Source organism: Aulonocara stuartgranti (assembly GCF_965226115.1).
Source record: "Aulonocara stuartgranti genome assembly, chromosome: 6".
NCBI classification, from domain to species: Eukaryota; Metazoa; Chordata; class Actinopteri; order Cichliformes; family Cichlidae; genus Aulonocara; species Aulonocara stuartgranti.
In genome coordinates this window covers 39738519-39764595 of record NC_138944.1, presented here as the reverse complement: position 1 = coordinate 39764595, position 26077 = coordinate 39738519, and the positions used below count along the sequence as shown (strand labels likewise).

The 26077-nt window shown below is 41.4% G+C and overlaps 1 protein-coding gene across 2 annotated transcripts in view; it reads left to right on the top strand.

The window, feature by feature from the left end:
* usp34 (ubiquitin specific peptidase 34) overlaps window positions 1–26077 on the top strand; it is a 55640-nt gene that overhangs the window by 21141 nt on the left and 8422 nt on the right. Inside the window, exons 13-66 of one of the 2 annotated variants that reach the window (XM_082535455.1) lie at window positions 687–817; window positions 1357–2084; window positions 2478–2692; window positions 2789–2907; window positions 3037–3164; window positions 3473–3562; window positions 3738–3833; window positions 5686–5768; window positions 6346–6500; window positions 7514–7627; window positions 7725–7824; window positions 7969–8131; window positions 8257–8383; window positions 8492–8642; window positions 8737–8837; window positions 9016–9231; window positions 10349–10474; window positions 10582–10704; window positions 11320–11403; window positions 11484–11570; window positions 11697–11897; window positions 11999–12081; window positions 12178–12218; window positions 12309–12433; window positions 12992–13144; window positions 13411–13515; window positions 13680–13735; window positions 13915–14219; window positions 15069–15232; window positions 15315–15380; window positions 15580–15726; window positions 16085–16141; window positions 16367–16444; window positions 16898–16992; window positions 17079–17251; window positions 17338–17488; window positions 17594–17672; window positions 17756–17809; window positions 17895–17990; window positions 18085–18149; window positions 18240–18315; window positions 18761–18808; window positions 18942–19007; window positions 19122–19202; window positions 19778–19863; window positions 20867–21035; window positions 21248–21322; window positions 21521–21672; window positions 21773–21926; window positions 22034–22078; window positions 22302–22406; window positions 23844–23991; window positions 24729–25033; window positions 25151–25480. In XM_082535455.1, the coding sequence (XP_082391581.1) occupies window positions 687–817; window positions 1357–2084; window positions 2478–2692; window positions 2789–2907; window positions 3037–3164; window positions 3473–3562; window positions 3738–3833; window positions 5686–5768; window positions 6346–6500; window positions 7514–7627; window positions 7725–7824; window positions 7969–8131; window positions 8257–8383; window positions 8492–8642; window positions 8737–8837; window positions 9016–9231; window positions 10349–10474; window positions 10582–10704; window positions 11320–11403; window positions 11484–11570; window positions 11697–11897; window positions 11999–12081; window positions 12178–12218; window positions 12309–12433; window positions 12992–13144; window positions 13411–13515; window positions 13680–13735; window positions 13915–14219; window positions 15069–15232; window positions 15315–15380; window positions 15580–15726; window positions 16085–16141; window positions 16367–16444; window positions 16898–16992; window positions 17079–17251; window positions 17338–17488; window positions 17594–17672; window positions 17756–17809; window positions 17895–17990; window positions 18085–18149; window positions 18240–18315; window positions 18761–18808; window positions 18942–19007; window positions 19122–19202; window positions 19778–19863; window positions 20867–21035; window positions 21248–21322; window positions 21521–21672; window positions 21773–21926; window positions 22034–22078; window positions 22302–22406; window positions 23844–23991; window positions 24729–25033; window positions 25151–25480 (7271 nt within the window). Of the gene's footprint in view, window positions 1–686; window positions 818–1356; window positions 2085–2477; window positions 2693–2788; window positions 2908–3036; window positions 3165–3472; window positions 3563–3737; window positions 3834–5685; window positions 5769–6345; window positions 6501–7513; window positions 7628–7724; window positions 7825–7968; window positions 8132–8256; window positions 8384–8491; window positions 8643–8736; window positions 8838–9015; window positions 9232–10348; window positions 10475–10581; window positions 10705–11319; window positions 11404–11483; window positions 11571–11696; window positions 11898–11998; window positions 12082–12177; window positions 12219–12308; window positions 12434–12991; window positions 13145–13410; window positions 13516–13640; window positions 13736–13914; window positions 14220–15068; window positions 15233–15314; window positions 15381–15579; window positions 15727–16084; window positions 16142–16366; window positions 16445–16897; window positions 16993–17078; window positions 17252–17337; window positions 17489–17593; window positions 17673–17755; window positions 17810–17894; window positions 17991–18084; window positions 18150–18239; window positions 18316–18760; window positions 18809–18941; window positions 19008–19121; window positions 19203–19777; window positions 19864–20866; window positions 21036–21247; window positions 21323–21520; window positions 21673–21772; window positions 21927–22033; window positions 22079–22301; window positions 22407–23843; window positions 23992–24728; window positions 25034–25150; window positions 25481–26077 lie in introns of both variants that reach the window. The other variant, XM_082535454.1, reaches the window with a different exon arrangement.

Here is a 26077-nt window from a genome sequence, read left to right as displayed (position 1 = left end):
TCAGCGTGCATGCATTTCAGTACGAAGCCTGTTATTTAAAAAACAAAACTAAAACCCCCCACCAAAAAACAGTATAATATTTTTGAGGCTTTTTCTTACCACTTCAGTATCTGAGCTTTAGTTTAAAGACATGTTTTATATTAGTTGGCTGTGGGACTGGCTGTTTACCAGAAATGTAGTTTTTAATTTCTGGTTTTATAACTGGACCTGCCTTCTTCACTAACGATAATTTTAGGATAAAATTTCTTCCAAAATACAAAATGTTCCACAACCCAAGAGATTTCCTGCCACTTGATTTAAAGAAAAGCAAGAAACAAGTTTTTAATTTCATTCAATAGTGGCTAAAATGATTATATACTCAGTCGCACCTGTCGGGATAATTGATAATGTGATTCTAGGACAGCTGACATCATTTTTGCCGCGTGTCTGCAGATTTCCATTGGCAATATCTACAGTTAAGTTGCAGATATCTGCAGTGTGATTTCCAGATATTTGCATCTTCATCATTAGTTATCGTTCCTCTATATATGTACAGTTTGGTTATGACTTTAGGATGAGTGGTGTTTTTACACAATAAATTCCTGAATCTTCATTAGACCTGGTCAATTCCACTTTCAGACTGTCGATGCGTTATTGAGCCTCAGGATTATACACGGTCCTCAGTCTGTCGTCTAATGTGGTTTCAGGTTCACCGGCCGCAAGTCCAGACAGCAGTGACAATAGCGACACGCAACACAGTGGAGGCAGCGACATGGAGATGGATGACCAGATGATGACTGGCAGCAAGAGGAATCAGCAAAGACTATCTGACACAGAGGTATAGAGCACATATGGTGACACAATGAACTAGGATCAGGTGGTAGAGCAGGTGTTCTACCAATGTGAAGGTCAGTGGATCGACCCCTGACTTCAGTCTGCATGATGCTGAACCTCAAGTTGCCCCCAGTGCATCTATTAGAGTATGTGTGTGAATGTTAGAAAGTGCTGTAGGAAGGTGGGTACGATTGGCTGAGTGTTGTATGCAAGTACCCGTCCATACAAACAAGAGAATAAAGAGCAGCTGACTTATTTTCCTCTGTAACAGTCATGATTGTTTTGAAGTCTGTCCTATCCTTGTGACCTTCTGCACTATGAAGGTCACTTTGACTTTTCTGGCCACAATAATTTTTACTTTCGGTCAAAACTTCAGTCCAGTTTTTGAAATGATTAAAATGACGTATTCTGAAGGGAGTTGAGGCCCTTAAATCTTATACCATGACCTGTTTCTTTGTCTGTCTTTCTGTAATGTCTAATTAAAGCCAGGTTGTTAACATAAAATGCACAACCAGGTGAAAAGAGCTGCTGCTGTTTCCTCAGGAGTCTATGCAGGGCAGCTCAGATGAAACTGCCAACAGCGTGGAGGAAGGCAGCAGCGGACCAGGCAGCAGCAGTGGCCGCAGCGAGGCTTCCAGCAACGAAGCCGCCTCTAGTCGAGCCAGCCAGTCAGCTGGGAGCCCAGGCAGCGAGCTGCACTCTGATGACATGGCAGATAGCGAGGCCTTAAAGGAGGAGGAAGAGGAGGAGGAAGAGGATGAAGAAGAAGACGAAGAGGAGGAGGATGATGACGATGAAGAAGATGAAGATGAGGGTAACCGCTCAGCTGCTGAAGGTGGGCACCAAAAGGAGCCCCGGGAGCAGACTGAGTCAAGGAAAAGGAAAGCCGGGGATGCTCTTGGTGAGGGGGCAGGGCCGAGTGGCCCAGGGGGAGGAGCCAAATCCAAGGTTCTCCCTTTCAACCCAGAAACTTCTGGTATTATGGTAACAGCGGCGACAGCGTCTCTAGAGAGCCGCATGAGAATGCTTGACACTTGTTCAGCATCGTCATCTGCTCGGCCTGATGGGACAGAGACCCAGCAGCAGCCGCCAGATATCAGCCCTTCTCAGATTGTCCAGGGACCTCAGGAGCCTCCCTGTCTCCCGCGACCCGGGGACTTCCTAGGAGAGGCCATGAGCAGTGAACTCTTCAACTGCCGTCGTTTCATTGGCCCTCAGCACCACCACCACCATCACCACCATCATCATCACCACCACCACCATCATGAAGGGTAAGACTGCTACACTTTTGTTTATGAATGGCTAACACAGAGTGTCTGTCTACTGAGCACATAGTTTCAAATTAGGGTAGAAATGGAGGGACATTCATGGTATTCTGCATATAGCAATTTTTGTGTGTTTATATACTGTATATTAATAGGTAAGTATAGGATTTTACCTTCTGAGTACAGCTTATGTCCAGCACATATTGTAGTATTAAAGCTGGTTTTAGATGTAAAACATTTTATTGACTGCGGTGTTTATTTTGCATATTTGTCTTAAATCACAAATTTCATCTGTGCTAGGAAACTCTGTAGTTATACATGTTAGTGTTTTTGTTTTTTCTCTTTTAAATGTACCTGTCAGTCTATCCTTGATCTATAAACCCTACTTTCCTCCCTCAGACCCATGGTGGAGGACATGCTGAGTGCTGATGACGTTAGCTGCAGCAGCTCTCAGGTCAGTGCGAAGTCAGAGAAGAACATGGCTGATTTTGACGGGGAGGAATCGGGCTGTGAGGAGGAGCTAGTCCAGATAAACTCCCATGCTGAGCTCAGCTCCCACCTGCAGCAGCACCTTCCCAACTTGGCCTCCATTTACCATGAGCATCTGGTGCAAGGTGGGCCACACTATGGAACTAGGACAGTTTAATTTATAACAATAATAATAATAATAGTAGTAAATCTGACCATGTGAATGCTCTTTATCCCCTCAGGTCCAGCTGTTCATAAACATCAGTACTCCAGCAGCCACGCTGTGACTGACATCAACTTGGATAATGTTTGTAAGAAGGGCAACACTCTGCTCTGGGACCTGGTACAAGATGAAGATGCGGTACGACTTCCACTTCTCCAATATTTCCTTATAGACAATGCTTTATGTTCACAGAGTTGATAGATGGTGCTTCAGCTAGCTTCAGTAGGATTGTGTAAAATTCATTTTATAATTTGCTTGTGTGTTTAGATTCATCTCTCTGAAGGTCTTATCAATGAAGCTGAGAAACTGCTGTGCTCGCTGGTCTGCTGGTTCACTGACAGACAGATTCGAATGCGCTTTATCGAGGGTTGTCTTGACAACTTGGCCCATCACCGGTAAGAGTGACCTCTTTATTTATGTTTTAAATTGGTGCATAAATGTATAAATACAACACGCTTATGATGTTTAGGACTTATCTCTGATTGAATGTATTGAAAATGAATAATTGGTAGGCACCTGTTCTTGCAGTGCACACATAAAAAGGGTTGCATGTTGTAGCTTCCTGTGCATAGATAAACTACTGATTTATCAACACCAGATAATCATTTCTTGAGCATTTAAAATGTTCATCTTATTTATTTTTGTAATTATTCTCGTTTGGGAATCTTGAAAAACTGGACTCTGTCTTCTTCTCTTCTCTCAGGTCAGTTGTGGTTTCCTTGCGTCTACTCCCTAAACTTTTTGGCACTTTCCAGCAATTTGGCTCCAGCTATGACACTCATTGGATCACCATGTAAGTTACACCACTTCTTCAGAGTGCAAAAGTCAAATACCATATGGAGTTTCAGATACAATTACATGACTCATCAAAGCTGAGTCAAAATATTTGAGTCTTTCTGAAAAAAATATGAGTATTGAAGTGTTTTGTTTTGTGAGCCTTGCACTGATTTGGTTGTTGGTTCTGTCAGGTGGGCTGAAAAGGAGCTGCACATGATGAAACTGTTTTTCGACAACCTGCAACACTACATCCAAGAAGTCAGAGAACACCGGCACAAATTTGCACTGTGAGTCTGTCTTACACCACTACTACATATCGACACTACTATACAGAATATTGAGTCTCCCTTTATTTCTTTATATTTTGCTTGCAAGAAGCCGGACTCGTAATTCTTTTTAAAGTGTTCCCTGAGCTTCTCCAGTCTTTCTGAAATTCTTTGGTTGCTTTTTCACTCAATCCCATCTTTGTTCCTGTCCAGAAACAAGTTAAGTCACTTACCACTGACATATAAATAATTCAAGCAAAACAGCAGCACCTGCTGTAATTCAAGGTGTGAAGTCGGCTTTACAGACAACTTCGTATCAAATTGTCTGTTAGAAAAGCACATTATTTGTTCTCATTTCTTCAGTTGAATCTACAAAAAAGGCCCGACATGATAGTATGACAAGAATAAAATATCACTTTTGCACCAACAAGTTGATTCACAAACTGCTATTAGCTGGAAACTTTATATATCTTGGGGAAACTGGAGATTTGGAAGACAAGAGAAAATGGTACTGTCAACAGTGTGATAAAGAACAACAGAAGCAGACCTTTCAATGTGGTTCAAGAAGCCTGGAGAAATTTTCCTCATGATGACTTAAAGAAATTATGAGTTCAGGCTGTGAAGAATAAAGTTGGTCATACTAAATATTCGCTTTCAACTTGTTAGAAACTGTCCAAACTGTTTTTGCCTTGTATACTGTGTATAACTAACACACACACACACACACACACACACACACACACACACACACACACACACACACACACACACTACCTAATTTAACCACCCCCTTCCGTGAAAGGACTGCTGGCTACCCGGACAAATGTGAGTTGAGTTTGTTTTAAAACTTAGATTTTATGTTATTTCTTTATCCATAACTGTTGTTGCAATTCATTACTGCCTCTTTTACTGCTCTTTTTAAACCTGTTCTTTTTAAACTTCTTTTTAAACTGTATTGCTTTTTGCACTGTAGAAGCTGGTGAGAAACAGTATTTCGTTTCAGGCTGGGTAACACTACGAAATGACAATAAACTTCTATAACTGTACTTAACGGGACGCTTGATTTTGCAGTTGTTAATAATGACTTTTATCTTTCTATGAAGTTCTTTAGGCCACATTACTTTAGTAGTCATTGAATACTTTCTGTTCTTTATTAAAATTAAGAGACTCATATATGCACACTTTTTAAAAAAAAAATTGGTTGACCTTAGTTCATTTATTTAAGTTAAACAATGCTTCCTTTTTCAGTTTATCATTTCTTGTTTGTAATTAATTTGTCAGCTTTCTGAGTCAGTTTTATTCTCTTAATTATGGCTAGAAAACAAAGCACCTTCCGCCTGATAATTCCACATTTAGGAAGAATTGGACACTAAAGGCACTTCTCAGAAAAATCATGCTGACAGTGGAATTCCTGTACCCAATTTAAAATTTCAGTTTTTGTTGTGAGAGCATCAGTGTTACAATTCCTCGTTGAGACTAGCCAAGTGTTTGAGTTTTTGCTTTTTGGAAAACAAAGATGCGTCTCATGATTCTGTCCACCAGCAAATTCATTTTTATCTTCACATTATCTGCATAACACCTCTTTAGTTCCATTTGATTGCTTTGCTTAATGTTCCCTTGTGTGCAGTTATTATCCTGCTTTAACCTTTAATGACACTGTAATTGCCCACTAGTGTGATATTTCTGGAGTGCCCATGATAGCAGCCACTGTTCATTTAAATTATTTACACATGCATCTCAAAGACTGCGTTAGCAGAAGTGTGCTTGGTGTCAATACTTCTGAGAGAGCAGTTGGAAGCTTCTGCAAACTGTGATCTTCAGACATCAGTTCACTTTCTTCACTGTTGACACATAACTCGTTTGTGTTGTGCAGGTACAGTCACAGTGCAGAGGTCCAGGTCCGTCTGCAGTTCCTTACCTGTGTCTTTTCCACACTGGGATCTCCCGACCACTTCAGTAAGATTCCGATACCATTTATGTACTAGAGTAATATTCTCTGTGAACTAAGATGCTTTTAAAAGACATGCACCTATCCAGAGAGTTGCACAGAGGTAGAGGTGTCCATATTATGCTTTAGTAAATAACAGCTGTGGTTTTCATAACATAACCCTGATCTCTGCTGTGTTTCCACACCACACCATTCACTTCTTGAGGAATATTTTACACCCCAAAAGAGGGAAAAAAATTTAAAGGAGTGAAGTGTTTTCTTAAAGTTTCGTGGTCTTTAGCACTTTGCATTTCAGTCTTGATTTCTGAGCCTTTCTTGTTGGGTTCTTTCATTTTACATTGGGGATCTCTAAAATTATCCACCTTTTTAGCGTGTTTACGTATAATAAAAGAAAATGTGTCTCTTACCTTTTAATCCCCTTTAGAAGCTCTTAGCCTCTTATGTATGGATGTGCAACGTAAGCAGATAATTATGGCCAAAAGCCCAAAGATAAGGGGGAAAAGTGGTCTGCGTTATATGAACCCGGTCTGCGTTTGACATCGCTGAACTCTAGTTTGTAATTATTTTGGTGTTTGGATTTGTCAGGACTGAGTCTGGAGCAAGTGGACATTCTGTGGCACTGTCTGGTGGAGGACGCTGAATGTTACGATGATGCGTTGCACTGGTTCCTCAACCAGGTCCGCAGCAAAGACCAGCATGCTATGGGCATGGAGACCTACAAACATCTCTTCCTGGAGAAGGTAGTAAAAAGACCGTGGATTATAGAATTTTATGGGTGTCCCATGGGTAATGAATAAGAATGGCTGTGGAATTATAGATAATTCCAAAGTGGAGGGACGGGGCAAAAACCTGTGCCCGTTTCGTGTACAACTTGTGACATAAATTTAATTCCATAAATCTCTTAAATGTTTGACAAAATACCCTTTATTTCCTGTGCTGTGCAACGTTAATTTGGCAGGAAATTTTTCAGTTGGAAAAGAATCATAGCATTAAGATTTTCTTTTCTTTTCTTGGTTTCACTATACAGGTTCTGTACAAGAACTGGTTGTCTTCTAGTTCAATTTCTGCGATCTGTTAGTCTGCCTGGCTATCGAGCTCTCTTATCAGCTCCATTTGCACTTGTGCTAGATTTTTTTTTTAGTTTGTCTGTAGTTGTGCATATAGTATGGCAGTCTACAGGGTGGAAATGTTACACAAGAGGACAAGAGCATGATGTGTTGCTAACACAACTTCAGCTCTTTGCAACCACTTACACAGACAGCATGCTAATGCTAAGCTAGTCAAAAGAACAAAGTGATGTTAGAGCCCAGCCCAGCAGCCAGCCTGAACTTCAACGGGTAACAAAAGCAGTGATGAGCAGTCAGGCTGCAGCCACTGTTCCTACCTCTTCATGTTTGTACAGCGGCGATTCCTTTAAAGTCTCTTTGTGCTTTTTTTCCCCATCTTCGCTTTGTGTTCATACCTAAATACTAAAAGAAAGATCATATGCGTGTCCTCATTAGAATAGGGTTTTGTGTAAGTGTGTGGGACTGTAGCCTCAGGTTTATAGTTTAGAGCTGGAAATAAATAATAAAAAAAAAAAAAACAGGAACAGAATTTATCAGACTATTTCTCATACGTTTATTCAACTGGATGGGTTTAAACTCAGCTGGGGTGGAGCACAATCACGACCCTCTGGGCAGCTTCAGACGAGCAGCAGCCGTGTGTTGATGTTGACTACTTTGTGTTTGTTAATGTCACTGTGTGTCTCCAGATGCCACAGCTGAAACCAGAGACTATCAGCATGACAGGCCTCAACCTCTTTCAGCACCTCTGTAACCTGGCCCGGCTTGCCACTACTGCACTGGACAACGCCTCTAGCTGTGAGGTAAATGGAAACAAAAGCATGTGATGCTCGTAATCAGACATGTTGTCTTCAGACACATTTGAGTAGATGCTTAATTGAGGAATGTCTGTGCCGCCAGCTGTGTGGGATGGACCAGCTGTGGGGGATCGCTCTGAGAGCTCAATCTGCTGATATCAGCCGCGCTGCTATACAGTACATCAACTCCTACTACATCAATGGTCAGTTTTTACTCACTGCACTATGATGAAGTCATATGCTTTGTTATGAAATTGTTGTTTTTGTTCTTCCGTACCAATAAGAACAAGAAGACTTTGAAAAATTGCTGATCTTAATCTATTAATTCTACTTTTGTGTGTCTCCAGCTGGTAAAACAGGACTGGAGAAGGAACAAGAGTTCATAAGGAAATGTATGGAGAGCCTCCTGATGGCTTCTGCCAACTTGGAGAAGGATGCCCACTCCAGTCTGACCAGCATTGAGAGGGGGTTGCTCATGCTCAAAACACACCTGGAGGCGTTCCGGCGCAGGTACACACACCTGGAATGTTTACATTATGAAAATCTCAGTGGTCAAAATCATTTTATATGGGGGAAAAAAAAAAAAGCAAACAAACAGTATTGCAGCACATCGTTTCATCTCTGGTCTGTGGCAGGTTTGCTTACCACCTGCGACAGTGGCAGATCGAGGGGACGGGAATCAGCAGCCACCTTAAAGCTTTGAGTGACAAACAGTCTCTACCTCTTAGGATCGTCTGTCAGCCCGCCGGCCTGCCTGACAAGGTGACACTTTATTAAAAGCAAATAAGTCTTATTGCATAAATACTTATAATGTGCTTCTACAGTACAAGTCAAATGTTTGGACCCACTACCCATTACATATTTCTGCAGATGACCATTGAGATGTATCCCAGTGACCAAGTAGCTGACCTGCGAGCTGAGGTGACCCACTGGTACGAGAACCTGCAGAAGGAGCAGATGAACCATCAGGCTCAGCTGCAGGAATTTGGCCAGAGTGGCCGGCAGCCAGGAGACTTCCCAGGTCAGGTCCCTCCATAAAATATTCTCCCTTGCTTTTGTTTGTGTGTCAATGTGTGAGTGAGTCTGCTAGTGAAATGTTGTCTCGTGTTCTGCAGGTGGTTTGATGGGACCGGTCAGGATGATCTCTTCTGGTCATGAACTTACCACAGACTATGATGAGAAGACTCTGCATGAGCTGGGCTTTAAAGACATGCAGGTAACAGTTTGACTTCTCTTCTGTATAAGAAACGGCCAACAGTAGGACAGACTGCAGTTCAGCTCAAGTCTGAAAGATTGTTTTACATCTTTTAATGTTGTTGTCTAATCATGTAAATTTTGATTACATTTGTTCAGTGCAGATGAGTTTTATGAACCATCTTCTTATCTGATCCCAGATGGTATTTGTGTCTCTGGGAGCTCCACGGAGGGAGAGGAAGGGCGAGGGCATCCAATTGCCTGCCTCCTGTCTTCCACCTCCTCAGAAAGAGCACATTCCTATGCTACTGCTCCTTCAGGAGCCACATCTCACCACACTCTTCGACCTGCTGGAGATGCTGGCTTGCTTCAAACCACCCAGCCCAAACACAGAGAAGGTCCAGGAGAGCCCAGAGGTGGGTATTAGTTATGGGAGAACTCCTGAAGGGATGTATACATCATATGGCTGTTATATTGGCTAAAATGTATGGAAAATTGTATTTACTAGGTATAATATTAGACCACATGTAATAATGCAAAAGAGCAGGTATGAACTGAAACCCAGTTTGAGAGGTGAGGTCACTGAAACACAGAAAACTGTTTTAAGGTGTACCTTTGATTTATGTTAGTTGATGTTCACAGTCATGTTCATCCACATGTATAACTACATTTGTGGGTAAGAGAGATGCCTCAAGTATGCAAAATGGTTAACATTTCTTGCCTTAGTATTAGAAATATGCTAGACTATTTATTTGTATTTAATTAATGCACAACACCATGTTGTCTAAGATGTTATGTTGCCACCTACTACTCACTGGTGTCATCCTTGGTTACTCCATCGCCTGAAGGCAGCATTGTCAGCGTGTTTCTGTGACAGGAAGTTGTAAACAGACAAATTTGAAAGTAAGACGGGTTCGACAGTTCTTTGGCTGAAAAAATGAACCGTTGCATGTAGGTGTTCAGGAGAAATTACATAAACTGACAAACGTGAAATGATATAAAAGCATTTAACTGGAACAAAGCATAACCAAATTCAGTACAGATGTGTTTATAAAATAACAAATAACAAAATGTTAAAACACTGTTTGATTTTGGAAGATCAGAATCATTGATTTCTTAAGGCTCTTGAATATGTCCTTTCCTAACTTTGTCCATGAGGGCTGTACTCAGTTTTGGCTATTTTCTTTCAGTTTTCGCAGACTACTTGACATAAATTCTGTTTAATCTGCAAGTAAATTAATCACCAGCCATTGCAGCCATTCCCCAACTCTCTGTGAATGATATTCAAGGTCTTTGATCTGTGCTTGTTGATCAATGGTGATGACAATTTGCATATTAATGATCAAGGAACTGAACTGACAGCCCATTGTTCACTCAGTCACTTCGATGAGTGACGAAACCTTTCTCCCACTGAGAACGCTACGTCCAGATGAATAGAATCAACCTTTAGGGATTTAGTTACCTGGATGAGCATCAAGACAGTCACCAGGAACGTCCCTGCTAACTAAAGTTTTGTTTTGTTGTTAAACTCAGAGCGCACGATGCGAGGAGCTTCACCTTCACGCAGAGAATTTGTCTCGTCGAGTTTGGGAGCTGCTCATGCTGCTTCCCACCTGTCCCAAAATGTTGCAGGCCTTCCAGAACATCTCAGATGATACGGTCAGTCATCCTGTTTAAATAAGGGCTCTTCAAGAGTTTGTTGTTGATCACACAAACATAGAATAACTAAATTTGCTTTTAATTTTGTGTTTTTATTTTGTCTGAAGAATGGCGAGGGTTTGTGTTGGAAGGAGCTGCTGAGGATTAAAAGTCCTCACAAGCTGCTGTACGCTCTAGAGATCATCGAGGCTCTGGGAAAGCCCAATCGACGCATCCACAGAGAGTCAACAGTAAGACAGATAAAGGATTGATGGCCTCTTTCTGTCCGCAGGATCCGCTGCCAAGTGTGGAATCTGTAGATGTTAATATAGGGACACGAGTCGAGTTAAAACAAATTAACTAAGTGGTAGCACCATTACTGCGACTATAGTCTGACTGTAGACACTTTTGTTTTTTAAATTGAGGTACAACTTGTAATCCCAAATATATTTAAATGTAAAGTCACTAAAATCAATATGCTGGGTGCTCTGTACAGTACAGTGAAAAAAGTTTTTGCCCCTTTCTTTAAATATTTGTCACACTTAAATTTTTCAGATTGATAAATTGATAAAAAAGATAACCCAAGAAAATATAAAAATAAATTTTTAAATCATGAGTTCATTTTTGAAGGGAAAAAAGCTATACAAGACTTACGTAAAAAAGTAATTGGCCCTTAAATCCAGAAAAGTTTGGGTAGTTTCTTTCCCCCTATTTGGACTAAAGCCGGCATTAAAAACATTCCATAAATAATGATACTTTTACAGTGCAATGCGTGTTTCATGGAGAACTTGGCATCATCGTTTCAAAAACGTAAAATTGTGTTAGTGACAGTATTACTATTTTACCTCTTGCTTGTTCGTTCCCAGGGCAGCTATAGTGACCTGTATCCAGACTCGGACGACTCCAGTGAGGATCAGATAGAAAACAGCAAAAACACCTGGAGCTGCAAGGTACAGCACAACACTAACTCAAGCAGGATGGAAATCAAATTCCTCTCAATCCTGGCTTTAATTGTCTTCTTCTTCTTTAGTTTGTTTCATCTGGAGGTTTACAGCTGCTTTTGGAAATTTTTAATTCGGGCATCCTCGAACCCAAAGACCAAGAATCCTGGACAGTGGTGAGACAGTTTAGTCTACCTTTGTCATTTTCTACATTTTCAGTAGATAGTAGATGTATTTTATGAGCATATTATTGGACAGACTAATATAAGTAAGTGTTTGGTTTGATGTCCTTTTATCTATAGTGGCTGCTGGACTGTCTGGCCTGCCTGCTGAAGCTGATCTGCCAGTTTGCTGTAGACCCTGCAGACTTGGATTTAGCCTACCACGATGTCTTCTCCTGGTCAGGCCTCTCCGACAGCCAACGTAAAAGGGCATGGCCAGGCAAATCGCGCAAATCCACTGTAGATCATGGCAAAGGCCTGCACATCCCTCGACTGACTGAAGTAACTATTCCAGCTGACTTGTAATGCTTTGTAGCAGAAACTGCCAACAGGACGTTTCTGACTTCTGGATCTTTATCATCGGCTCTTCTGTCTGTTCGCAGGTGTTCCTCAGCCTTGTTCAAGGCACCAACCTGATCCAGCGACTAATCAATGTGGCCTACACTTACGACAACCTTGCACACAGGTTTGCCATACAAAAGCTCAAAAATGTGTTCTTTACTTTTAAATGGACAGCATAGTTGACATGTTTGTTGTTGTTTTTGTTTGTTTTTGTTTGCAGAGTTCTGAAGGCTCAGTCTGACCACAGGTCTCGACACGAAGGTAAGGCTTTTACATTTTCAGACGGTGATCATGCTAAAAATGTTAAAAGAAGTAAGCTGGTGGAGTGTGACAGTAATGTTTTACCCACAGTGACTCACTATTCCATGTGGCTGCTGGTGAGCTGGGCTCACTGCTCTTCAACAGTGAAATCCAGTCTGGCTGACAGCGACCACCTGCACGACTGGCTGAAAAAACTCACCCTCCTGATTCCTGAGGTGAGTCTAACATCCACAGCTCCATCACAAGTCAAGAGATATTAATTTACTCCATAAAAAGGTAGAAGTTTTCTTAATGGTCTTGTGATGTTGTATGACCGTATAGATGGATCATTTTTGTGCTTTCTTGAGCTCTCAGTAGCATTTTACCGGGACAATGGATGTCAAAAATATTAATCCTTAATCCTCAGGTGGACTTTAAAAATCATTCACATCTAAACTGGTCCCAGTCACACCTCTGTTAAAATGTTCATGAATTTTCTTCCAGACTTGTTTTAGAAATCTTTATAACACTCAATTCAGTTGTTTTTGTAATTACTATTACAGCCTGATGAGGGTGACAAGTTCACATTTCTTTGAGGATAATTTATGCAATTCAGTTGTTTGATACCTGAATGCTTCAAGTTTGTTTCATACTTCTGTCGGGTCCTCGCCGTATTAGCAGCAGGGCAGTAGAGCACAAGCAAGATTGTGGTTCAGACTTTAGTCGTTTAATCAGCATGTCAGTATGCTTCACTTTATCATCATTTTGTTGAGGTGCGTTGTTTTTCTTTGTAGCCGGCAGTGAGACACGAGGCATGTAATGGCCTGTACAAGTTGTCTCTGTCAGGTCTGGAGGGAGGAGAGTCCATCAACAGATCCTTCCTGCTGCTCGCCGCCTCCACACTGCTCAAGTTCCTGCCTGACGCCCAGGCCCTCAAACCACTAAGGGTAGGTCTCGCACTCAAGTAGCTCAGCCTCTTAAAGTACTGGAAGCGGTACGCTTGTCAGTACTCCTCAGAGGCAACGTTGGACTCAGTTTGACCTTTGCTACTTTGAATCTGGTTTGTTTCTACTAAGCCTTGTTTCTCACATTGGTTTAATGCAGCAGAACCTGACATGCACTCTATTAGATCACATCATGAGACTTTAAGAGTTGATGAATTAACGTTTCATTGGGATGTTCTTAAGCAGTAACTGTGCATTTATATTTGCAGGTCGAAGACTATGAAGAGGAGCCTCTGTTAAGGACGGGCTGTAAGGAATACTTCTGGCTGCTCTGCAAACTCATCGATAACATCCACGTTAAAGATGCGAGCCAGGTGGGAACGTCAAACCACAATGCTGATGATCATACCAACCTGTTGATTTAGTAGATTTGAGTTTGTAGTAACGTTTTGATTTTTGTATTGAGCTGCTGCTAGTATTGATCTGTTTGAACTCACAGAAGGTCTCTCCCTCTCTGTCGCTGGCCGGCTCGATGCAGACCACCCTGCTGGACCTGGATGCTCTTGCCCGACATCTTGCCGACTGCATTAGGAGGTTTGATTGTCACAAACTGAATTTTATGCTCCGTATACAAAGATTTAAAGGATGTTTGCATTTTGCTGAAAGTTCATGCTGACAATATTACTGATGGCAGTGGCTTTTAAAATTAAACCAAATGGCAAATTTCTACAATTGATACTGCTTTGATGTAAACATAACTCTTTCACTTCCAGCCGTGAGATCTTGGACCAACAAGATGGAACAATCGAAGACGATGGCCTGACAGGGCTCCTTCGTCTTGCCACCAGCGTCCTCAAACACAAGCCTCCTTTTAAGTTCTCCCGTGAGGGGCAGGAGTTTCTGAGGGATGTCTACAACCTCCTCTTCCTCCTCCCCAGTCTGGTTGACCGTGCTCAGCCCAAGTGCAAGTCCCACGCTGCAAGGGCCGCCGCCTATGATCTGTTGGTGGAGACGGTGAAGGGCTCGGTAGAAAACTATCGGCTGCTCCATAATTGGGTCATGTCTCAGCACATGCAGGGTGAAGAGCTTCACTTTTTGATTACTTTTATTTGGTAGTGCTCTTTCTGTAGTTTATTTTACTTCTGTGTACTGTGTTTCTGTCTGTATATGCAAGCTACACTCTGTGTCAGTAGTCCTCTAGGTCAGTGATCTGACTCAATGTAAGCTTTGCCACAGTGAATCCAGTCTTCTTCTACAAGACATTGACCCACAATTGGGACTAATGCTGAAGAGACTGGGACACTTTTTGTTGTGAAAGAGTTTTAAAGAGCACTATGAGCTGAAACTACAAAGCTCTACAGAAGTGCAGAATCCTATCATTATTTTAAACTTAATTTTAGATATGTTTTTACACCATGCCTAATTTTAATCATAGCTTTAACAACCAGATTACCAGACTGTTCTCCAAGTTTAGTTTGTTTTAAGGCCATCTGTAATTATGTCGGAAAAGGTTTTGGGCGAGTTGGAAATTCCATTTGCAACCCAATAATACATAGGTGTCAGACTTTGGCCCGCAGCGTAATTACATTTGGCCTGCGAAGCCACACCAAATGACTATCAGAGCTGGCCTACTGGTATTATACAGCTAATATATATAGTTTAGTATTAAGCTTTGCTTGTTCCATATTCAGTTTTTCAGCAAAACCTGTTTGAGTCCATAAGAAAAGATTCATTCTTATATCTGGAGGAAGATCCCCCCCCCCCCCCCAAATAAATATTAACGTTAGCCCGCGACTTTGTTCCAGTTTTGGCCCGTGTGTATTTGAGTTTGACACCCCTGCAATAATGCAACTGCCAGTTTGAATAATTTAATAAAAGGACAGGTGTGACACAGAACTCAAACTTTCTTTTAATCTTTTGCTTCTAGGCTCTCATGCTCCATACAAGTGGGACTACTGGCCCCATGACGACGTCCGGGCTGAGTGCCGCTTCGTGGGTCTGACCAACCTGGGAGCAACATGCTACATGGCCTCTACCATTCAGCAGCTCTATATGATCCCTGAGGCCCGCCAGGCTGTCTTCACTGCCAAGGTCAGTATCTGAAAGATTGTTACAATAACGTCATTAAAATTCAAATGGCACACAGGTCCTCACCCTCTGTGTTTGCGTGCAGTACGCTGAAGATATCAAACACAAGACAACACTGCTGGAGCTGCAGAAGATGTTCACATATCTCATGGTGAGTTTTGATTTTCCTTTTAGTCCTTCCCTTCTGTCTGTCGTATTTGTTTAAAACTACAGTCACTAGTAGAGTAACTTTTAACACCCGTTCAGTTTCTGAAGATCTGGACGATTGGACTTTTTTTCTGAGCACCACAGACGGCAAAATCAGAAGGTTTGGTGAGATGGATTATCTGTGTTAATCTGTGTGTTTTCAGGAGAGTGAGAGAAAAGCATACAACCCCCGGCCATTTTGTAAAACCTACACAATGGACAAACAGCCTCTTAACACCGGCGAGCAGAAAGACATGACAGAGTTCTTCACCGACCTCATCACCAAGATAGAAGAGATGTCCCAGGAGCTGGTGAGCATACATCTTTACATACACACAAATTATATATTTAATGCTTTAAAGGATTCAAACACTAATTTCCAGATTGGAGCAGGTGCCACTTATTACTGATCTTCATAAAACCTTTAGTGTTCATCTCTGCCATTCAGAAAATCACAATAATCTCTCTATAGCACTATACATATTAAGAAGTAGATTGTTTGTATAAAAAGTACATATCCAAATAAGATGTTGTTATTATACAAATGATGACCACAAATATTATGCAATATTAAAGATAATTTTAAGAGCATGAGTAATAGTTCAGGCATCATAGTACATGTTAAAGTTGATTAATAAGCTGATGTATCTTAATTATCTACGTTGACAGAAAAACACAGTGAAGACTCTGTTTGGAGGTGTCATCACCAACAATGTGGTGTCTCTGGTGAGTGCGGGAATTGATTTTGAAAGGAGGAATATTAAATTGAAGGAAAACGGTTTTGAGAACAACAAAGCACAGCTGAATTTCGTGTTTATTTTAATACCTCACACAAATGTAGTTATTTTTAAAACTACAAAGGTTACAGTAGATGAGTTAAGGGTTCCACAGACTCAGCGTGAGGTACATTTTCTGCCATTGTTTTTTCTCACTGTTCTGTGTCTCCCACAGGACTGTGACCATGTCAGTCAGACTGCAGAGGAGTTCTACACAGTCAGATGTCAGGTGGCAGACATGAAGAACATCTATGTGAGTGGGGCGAAAATGTTACGCAAGTTTGAAGCTCACCTGTGATTCTTACAGCTTCAGTGGAGATCAACCTCTGCCACATAAACAGTCCTGCACAAACCACAATGGTTCTGAAAAGTGCAGTCCATTTTTGTTTGTTTTGTTTTTTTATATACAGAAATCTTGTATGTAAATGATACTCATTAGAATAAAAAAGAAGAATAAAGCAGGGTTGCTACCATATACCGATGCAGTATGGTTCAGCTTCCATCAGTTTCATATTCAGACCCAAAATGAGTTAAATGCTCATCTTGAGGGTTTAGAAAAAGCCATTGCTCAACAAGGAGTGATGTCACATGCATCTTTTACCAACTAAGAGAGAAAACACAAACTTTTGTCTTTTGTTCTCTAAACCAAAGTGCACTGCAGACTTTTCCTTCTTTGATGTATTTGTGCTTTGTTATCTTTCCTCAGGAGTCTCTGGATGAAGTGACCATCAAAGACACCCTGGAGGGTGACAACATGTACACCTGCTCACAGTGTGGAAAGAAGGTCCGCGCAGAGAAAAGGTCAGAACGATTTAAAATCCTGAAAAAAATAATGCCCCTCTCTCAACACAGTGTCTCACCATGTCTCACTGTGTCTCTTTACACAGGGCCTGCTTTAAGAAACTGCCTCGCATCCTGAGCTTCAACACAATGAGATACACCTTTAACATGGTGACCATGATGAAGGAGAAGGTCAACACCCACTTCTCCTTCCCCCTGCGCCTCGACATGACGCCTTACACTGAGGATTTCCTCATGGGCAAAGGGGAGCGCAAAGAGGGTTAGTTTCTGTTCACCCAGTCGGACATTTATTGTGTATTGATGATTGTAATTGACTCTTCAAGTGTTGCCTTCCATGGGCCTCAGGTTTTCGAGAGGAGGGTGAAGCAAAGGTCACAGAGAGCTATGAGTATGACCTCATTGGCGTCACTGTGCACACGGGCACAGCAGATGGCGGCCATTACTACAGCTTCATCCGGGACATTGTCAACCCCCATGCCTACAAGAACAATAAATGGTGATGGATGATGCATATTAAAGTTTTAATAATCAGTCTTTAAACCCAAAAAGTGAGTGACTGTCATAGGACGCCACCATCTCAAAGGTTTATCTTGTCCTCCAGGTACCTTTTCAATGATGCAGAGGTAAAACCCTTTGACTCAGCTCAGCTGGCCTCTGAGTGCTTTGGTGGAGAGATGACGGTATGAGCGAGAGTTGCAAGATAAATACTACCACTTAATTCCACGTGTAATCTCTAATTTCACCTACTTTATTTATCTTTTAGACTAAAACCTACGACTCTGTCACTGACAAGTTTATGGACTTCTCCTTTGAGAAGGTGAGAATTTCTGGTCCATTTTTGTAGTTTTTATCCTCTGTGTTTGATCCAGAAGGTAACAATGAAATGATAATCAAACTTTCAGACACACAGTGCCTACATGCTCTTCTACAAGAGAGTGGAACCGGAGGATGACAATGGGAAGGACTTTAGTTTTGATGTCTCTCCTGATCTACTTGAGGTACTGACTGTGCTTTTTTTCTTTTAAACGTAGCAGATCTCTGTGCATTACTCCTATTAAATCCCTCATTTAAATGTCCAACTCTCTCTTTCAGTGGATTTGGCACGACAACATGCAGTTTCTGCAGGATAAAAACATATTTGAACACACCTACTTTGGGTGAGCATAAATCAGTTTGTATTTTTGGTCACATCTTATTGGCCTTTTTGATCACTACTCACTCAATGGCACGACTTGTCATTGTTTCAGCTTCATGTGGCAGCTCTGCAGCAGCATCCCCAGCACCCTGCCAGACCCCAAAGCTGTCTCCCTCATGACTGCCAAGGTGAGAAGTAATACAAGCATTTAGCTATTATTTTCTGGCTTTTATTGACTTGAAACCTGGATTTTTGAGAAAATGTATAAACTGTAATTGTGCGAATTACTTTTTAAAATAAAAATACTTTTTTGTTTTCACTTTACTACTACAAAAGTACTAAAAATGGAACAGTTCTCTCTTAAAATAAGGAAACTAGCTCCTTCCTAGCTACTTTGGGTTTTGGATAAAACACACTGGAATAACAGCTGGCTGAAGCCCAATCTAGAAAATGAAAATGGGTAAAAGTTTCTGCATCTTTTACTCAGAAAGATGTTATTTTAATCTATTTTCTAACTGACCGCATTTTCTAAAAATATTTATACCATGCTGCGTGATGTCACTGATTTGCAATGCTAATTAGTTTAACTAAAACTTACTTTTCTACTGTTGTTTTTTCCCCTTTCATTTGCAGCTCAGCACATCCTTTGTCCTTGAGACTTTCATTCACTCCAAGGAGAAGGTAATGCACACTCATCCTTATCACTGTTATCATTTTCTGAGTGTTGTTAATTTGTAAAGATAAGTGGAAAGAAAGGGGAGGAGGAAGGAAGTTACTGATAGACTGTTAATCCTTTCTGCTCTGCTACCTCCAGCCCACCATGCTGCAGTGGATTGAACTGCTGACCAAACAGTTCAACAACAGCCAGGCCGCCTGCGAGGTTTGAGTTTTAAACCTTTTTTATTCTGGTGATTACAGCAAAGTAAATGGATACTGTGAATAAACTTTTTTCTTTTTTTTTGCACAACCTTTGATCATTATTTTTCTGTTTCAGTGGTTTTTAGACCGGATGGCTGATGACAACTGGTGGCCGATGCAGATCCTAATAAAGTGTCCCAATCAGATTGTCAGACAGGTCAGGGACAAGTCATAAAACATCACTGTACACAAAACAAACCTCAAAAAACAACAACATTCACAATACTGAAACTGGACTAATGTGCTCAAAAATACTAATTGTGTAGCTAAAGGGGAAAAAATGATGTGGCATGACGGAAGGATAGCAGCAAGAGTGAAAGGATGTATGGTTTGGAGAAGGTGGCTCTGACCTAAAAGACAGGCAGAGCTCGACGTAGTGGAAGATTAGAAAACTAGACAGGCAAGACTGAGAATGTTTAGACATGTGCACATATGGGACAGTGGATATATTGGATCCCAGGCAGGAGTTAAAGGGGAAAAAACAGAAGGTTCATTTATGTAGTGAACGAAGACACAGGCAGATGTGTGATTCTAAGAAAAGGGTTAGATTGAGGTGGAGGAGACAGTACTACACCAAAACGACTCAAAAGTACTTATATTTTTTTTTTTTCCCAATGTTTATAGCTATATTGTAACTCTTTTTACGTCATTCTGAACTTATTGTCAGTGGAAGTTTGTCTTTAAATTGACTTTTAAATGTAAATTTTCTTGTTTTAATTTGTTGTCTTCCAGATGTTCCAGAGGTTGTGTATTCACGTTATCCAGAGGTTGCGGCCAGTTCATGCTCATCTCTACCTGCAGCCTGGCATGGAGGATGGGTATGTCACTCATTATTGTGGGACAGGTTTCCCTGATCAAAACATTTTCTCCAAGATTAGGAGTCTCAAAGTCTTCCATTAAGGCCTTTTCACACCGAACATGCAAAGTCTGTGCAAATATTTTGTGCATTAAAAATAGTTTTCAACTAAACCATTCTTAATGTAGCTGTTCATGTAAATTCACTAGACAAATTATTATTATTATTATTATTATTATCCAAATAATAGATCTGACCAACTGGATGACTGCATTTGGCAGCAAGTGCGCTCCTATGACGATTCGTGCATCGGTACTGAATGTACACTGATAGTTCTCTTTCATAGCATTCATTTCGTGTCTCACTATGAGACTGCCTCCTGCGAGACTTCATCAGAAGCTTAAATGCCATTACGCCAGACGTTACCGCAGGGGTGGGGGAACTCTGGGCCTCAAAGGCCGGTGTCCTGCAGGTTTTAGATGTGTCCTTGATCCAACACAGCTGATTGAAATGGCTAAATTATGCCTTACAGGCTGGCTAAGTGACACCCATGTCAGGAGGGACTAGTGCCTCCCTGTATAATAGGCTGACATAGCGTTAATGTCATTCAAAAACCTCTTCTCGCTTTTCGGAAGGAACCGAAAGCCTTTAAGATTGTATCATTTTGTTTATCCCAGTAGGAAAAGAAGTAAAATAAAGATCAAATAAAGCAAAAATAAGAAAAAAATCGACCACACTGTTACTTAAAACACTGGCCCAGAATTTTACAGTTCATCCCTGCTATCTTTATTGCTTAGCAACACAACCCACTTAAATCTCATGTGGTACATTTTTGCCATGCAAGGTGTGCAGCACAAACACAGTGTTGTGTCTGTGAAATCAGATGGCCACACAGATCCAAGCAGGAGCTATGTGTCACTCAGTGTCTGTGCCACACTAGACTCTGAGAAAAAAAACTTGTGGCTCCACATGAACTAAAGAGTTTAGATGTGTCATTAGATACCTCTGCTCCTGTGTCTGTTCAGCTCTGACGACATGGATGGGCCAGTGGAGGATATCGGCAGCCGGTCCTGTGTCACTCGCTTTGTTAAGACCCTCCTCTCTATCATGGAGCACGGCGTCAAGCCTCACAGCAAACACCTGACTGAGTACTTCGCTTTTCTGTATGAGTTTGCCAAGATGGGCGAGGAGGAGGTAAATTGAGTTTTGCAGCCTGAAATCACTTAGTGTGGAAAAAAAAAAAAAGAAACCTGACACTATTTTGCTTTTTCTTTGGGTCTTTCTTCTCAGCTAACAGTTGACACAGCATGATTTTGAGTCCTTTTTTAGTTTCATAAATGTGGTTTGGTTATTTTCCCCCTTCCTTGTTAAAAACGATTAATATTTTTTGTGTTTTGTGTCCACAGAGTCAGTTCCTGTTGTCACTACAAGCCATTTCTATCATGGTGCATTTCTACATGGGAACAAAAGGCCCTGAGAATGTAAGCTTACACACTGCTTATATTTCACAACTCATTTATTTACAGTAATATTATCAAAGAGAGATTTAATCTGAATGGTTCTGTTTCTTTGTAATATTATTTGTCTTTTTTAAATGAAGTAACACCCAGCCTGTAGTTATATTGTGTTTAGAAGACATGACCTAATTATAAGAAGGACCTAACCAACGTCCTTCTCAGCCTCAGGTAGAGGTGCTGTCAGAGGAGGAAGGAGAGGAGGAGGACGAGGAAGAAGACATCTTGTCTCTGGCTGAAGAAAAATATCGTCCTGCAGCTTTGGAGAAGATGATCGCACTCATTGCTCTGCTGGTGGAGCAGTCTCGCTCTGAGAGGTGCGAGTATACAACATGCATGCATTTTTCTGTTTAGAGTCATTCTCATTAGAATTAAGCATTCAAGCAGCCACTGCGTTCTCCTCTCCTCTCTGTCCAGACATCTGACTCTGTCCCAGAGCGACATGGCAGCGCTGACTGGAGGGAAGGGCTTCCCTTTCCTCTTCCAGCACATCAGAGATGGCATCAACATCAGGCAGACCTGTAACCTCATATTTAGCCTCTGTCGCTATAATAACCGGCTGGCTGAACATGTATGTTTGTAGGAAATGGACTGAGTAAATGTTGCAATGACTGCCACCTATACAAGTGTAAAATGCATCCATTTTAATTTTCTCATGTTGAATGCTTCTCTCTGCAGATTGTGTCGATGCTCTTCACCTCGATTGCAAAGCTGACTCCTGAGGTAAGCACCACAGAAATGAAACTGGGCTTAAAATCACCTTTATTTGAAAAAACAATCGAATCTAGCCTTTGTTCATTTTGTTTTCCTGAATAGATAGAAACTGAACTTCTGTCTATTCACGTTTGTTAACTTGCCTTTTTTAATAACGCTTAATAAACCATTTAAAAATATGGTGTAGTGATACAAAAATGATTTTTCATGACCCCCCCTTAAATTCTGTTAGGCTGCCAATCCTTTCTTCAAGCTGCTAACAATGTTGATGGAGTTTGCGGGTGGACCTCCGGGGATGCCTTCCTTTGCTTCCTACATTCTCCAAAGGATCTGGGAGGTAAACACTGACACACTAATATTTTCCATTTGTTTAGATCTAATAAAAGGATTTAATGTAATATGTAGTTATCATTATCAAAAGAAAACCTCTCTGGGTTTTGTTAAATACAGGTCTTCAAAAAGTTGATCAAATGTCATTTACTAGAAATAATATTAGTTATAATTTTGGTGCTTTGCCAAAATTTGATCCTTTTAGGCTGGACAAAACTATACTGCATAAAAATATGGTTTCCTTTGTTTATAGTTCAATAGTTGCTTCCAACGTTCATTTCAACATTTCAGGTTGCTCAGAAAATTTCTGTTTCTGGCTTTGTTATAACCCCAAATCACTATTTTAATGATTTGGGGTTTTTTAACCATAATTCCATGCATGGATGTGTCAAAGAAAGATGTACCTGGGTCATGTGGGAGTTTACACGTGCTTTGTAGACTTGAGCCTCATCCCTCAGGTGATTCTGTACAAGGTCCTTACAGAATAGTGGATGTCTGATATTTAGGAGCTATTAGATCCCTGCACGAGTGCAGCGAGAGCTTGATCTGCATTACTGGCAATAACTCGTTCTTTTCAGTGGGTGTGGGATTTTGCTCCGGCTGCCCTTTGCCCCTAATTTCTAGGCGTAGCCAGATGGCGGAATCGCAGCTCTGGTTTTTGCAGATGATGTGGTTCTGTTGGCTTCATCAGGTTGGGGCTTCCACCTTGCACCAAGCGTTTCATAGCAGATTGAGGCAATGGTTCTCAGCTGGATAGGGGTGGAATTCCCACTCTGGCTCAGGGACAAGTTGCTGCACTAAGTAGATCAATTTAAGTATTTCTGGTTCACGAGTGAGAGTAGAGTATAGCAGGAGATTGACAGACTGCCGATTTATCGGTTGATCTATGTCCCCACCCTCACGTATATGACCAAATGAATGAGATTGCAGATACAAGCAGCAGAAATTAATTCTCTCCAAAGGGTGGCTGTGCTTTCTCTCAAGGAGGGGTGAGAAATTCAGTCATTTGCAAGGCACTCAGAATAGAGTTACGATTTTTCCACATTGAAAGGACCCAGCTGAGGTGGTTTGGGCATGTCCTACCAGGATAAGGTCCTGAGGTGTAGGCCCAGGGCATCCTGGAGAGAGTTCCCCTGGATGAGCTGGAGGATGTGACTTTGAACACGGGCTTCTGGGTTTCTTTGCTTGGGCTACTGCCCTTGTGACCCAGCCCTAGATAAGTGGTGGAAGATGGATGAATGGAATGAGATCCATACATGTAGTTGCAACTGGTTTACATCTTATTTATCAATAAAGTAAACTTGCACCACATGCAGGATCAAAAGTCAATAAAACCAAACAGAAAAAATTAGGTCAGTGTTTAGGATTGCCATTTTAAAATGAATATACTGCTTATAAAGTCCTTATTAAATATATGCTGTCTCATCTGTGTGCCTCCTGTCAGGTGATTGAGTACAATCCATCCCAATGTCTGGACTGGCTGGCTGTGCAGACTCCCAGGAACAAACTGGCCCACAGCTGGGTGCTGCAGAACATGGAGAACTGGGTAGAACGCTTCCTGCTGGCACACAACTATCCCCGAGTCCGCACGTGTAAGGGCCTCTGCATTGTCTCATTGTATTTAGTTTCATGTTCTTTTTTTTAACAAACACTCAACAGGGAGTTAAACCAACTACGAATGAAAAGACATTGTGCCAGTGTTTAAAAAGGTGGATTAAATTCTGAAAACTGAGAACTTTAGAAGCCAAAACAAATATAACGTTAAGTTTTTAAAAAAAAATGCTAATTATTAAATTAAACAGCCCTTTAGTGTACACAACCCAATTTTTACTTTGACTATATAGATATACATTCTTCCTTTATTGTTAATGTAAATAGAACTTTACTAATAGTGTAACCTGCTTCTTAAAATAGCCAGGGCTCTCACAGAAAAGAATCTCAAGATTAAATATGATGGTTAAATAAAGATGGTTAAAGAGATTTGCATGATTCACATTTCCTCATTAGTCTTACAGTGGCTGTTGCTGCAGCACTAAGTTCATCCATTGTCGAAATGAGCGGTTTTAGCTCCCTGTAAGCTAAATTTCTTCTGATTGGGCTTCTGTATTGACTACCAGAGCGATGTCTGAGATGACCAAAAAAAATATCTGCAAACTATGAGACCATTCAAGTCCAAAAAAACTCAAGCCTGTTTAATAAGAGCAGAGCATTCTGTCAATAATGAAAAGACCACCTTTAAAAACAACATGTTTAAATTAACATGAGGTACCACTGCAGCCACAGTAGTCCTTTGTTTATGATAGCAGTTAACTCTCTCTTCTCCCTCTAGCTGCTGCATACCTCCTGGTCTCCCTCATCCCCAGCAACTCCTTTCGACAGATGTTCCGCTCCACACGCTCCCTCCACTTGCCGACCCGTGAGCTCCCACTGTCCCCCGACACCACCGTGGTTCTCCACCAGGTCTACAACCTGTTGCTAGGGCTGCTGGGACGTGCCAAGCTGTATGTGGATGCCAGTGTTCATGGTACTACCAAACTGGTGCAGTATTTCAGCTTCATGACTTACTGCCTCATCTCCAAGACGGAGAAACTCATGTTCTCTGGCTACTTCATGGACCTCTGGAACCTCTTCCAGGTACATCTTTCTTTGACTGCGAAGATATTTTTAAAGATTTGTACCGATTGTACACTTCAATGTGCGTGTCCGAGTCTTAGGTGCAGAATTTAGAACTTTTTTCTTTCACGTTTTCAGCCGAAACTGTCAGAGCCAGCCATTGCAACCAACCACAATAAGCAGGCACTGCTGTCCTTCTGGTACAACGTTTGTGTGGATTGCCCGGAGAACGTCCGGCTAGTGGTGCAGAACCCTGTGGTGACCAAAAACATTGCCTTCAACTATATCTTGGCTGACCACGATGACCAGGAGGTGGTGCTATTCAACCGCGGCATGCTCCCTGCCTACTATGGCATCCTGCGCATGTGCTGCGAGCAGTCGACTGCTTTCACCCGCCAACTAGCATCACACCAAAACATCCAGTGGGCCTTCAAGAACTTGACTCCACATGCCAGCCAGTATCCAGGGGTGAGAGGACAGTCAGACTTCTAGCAGTGATGTGACTTTATTGTCCATAGCACTTTGAAAATTCCCCACCTAAAAGCAAAACATAAAGGAAGTCTTTAATTGTTAACCCTTTAAAGCCGGTCGGAGCGGGCACGCTCCTTTTTGCGTAACTATTTTTAAATCCCAGTAGCACTGCAACCGTGTAAGCTAGCGCAATAATTTGTTTTGCATATGAAACCGGAGGAGTTGTACTTACTTCTGATGCCATCAGCTTGTCCTCGGTCACGGTTTCCTTCCACATAAAGCTTTGCAAAAATTGCATAAAAAGCGCTTGCAGGAACAAAAACATAATATTCCAGAAACACGCTTTGCCGATCCGATCAGCTGTTCGTAACACTTCCCACAGTGAAACAGACGTCAGCGCGAACTATCGCATGTCCACCATTTCCTGGCCGAAACCAGAAGTGACGTCATTTTCGCGGAAAATGTAGTTTTTTATTTGTAGGCCTTAAGAGCCTATACTGGTGTTTTTATAAGTCATGTTTGACTTTATGCTTTTCTGAATAGTTGCTGGGATGCTTAGAACTCGAATTGCACTGCTGGAAATAGTTTATTTTG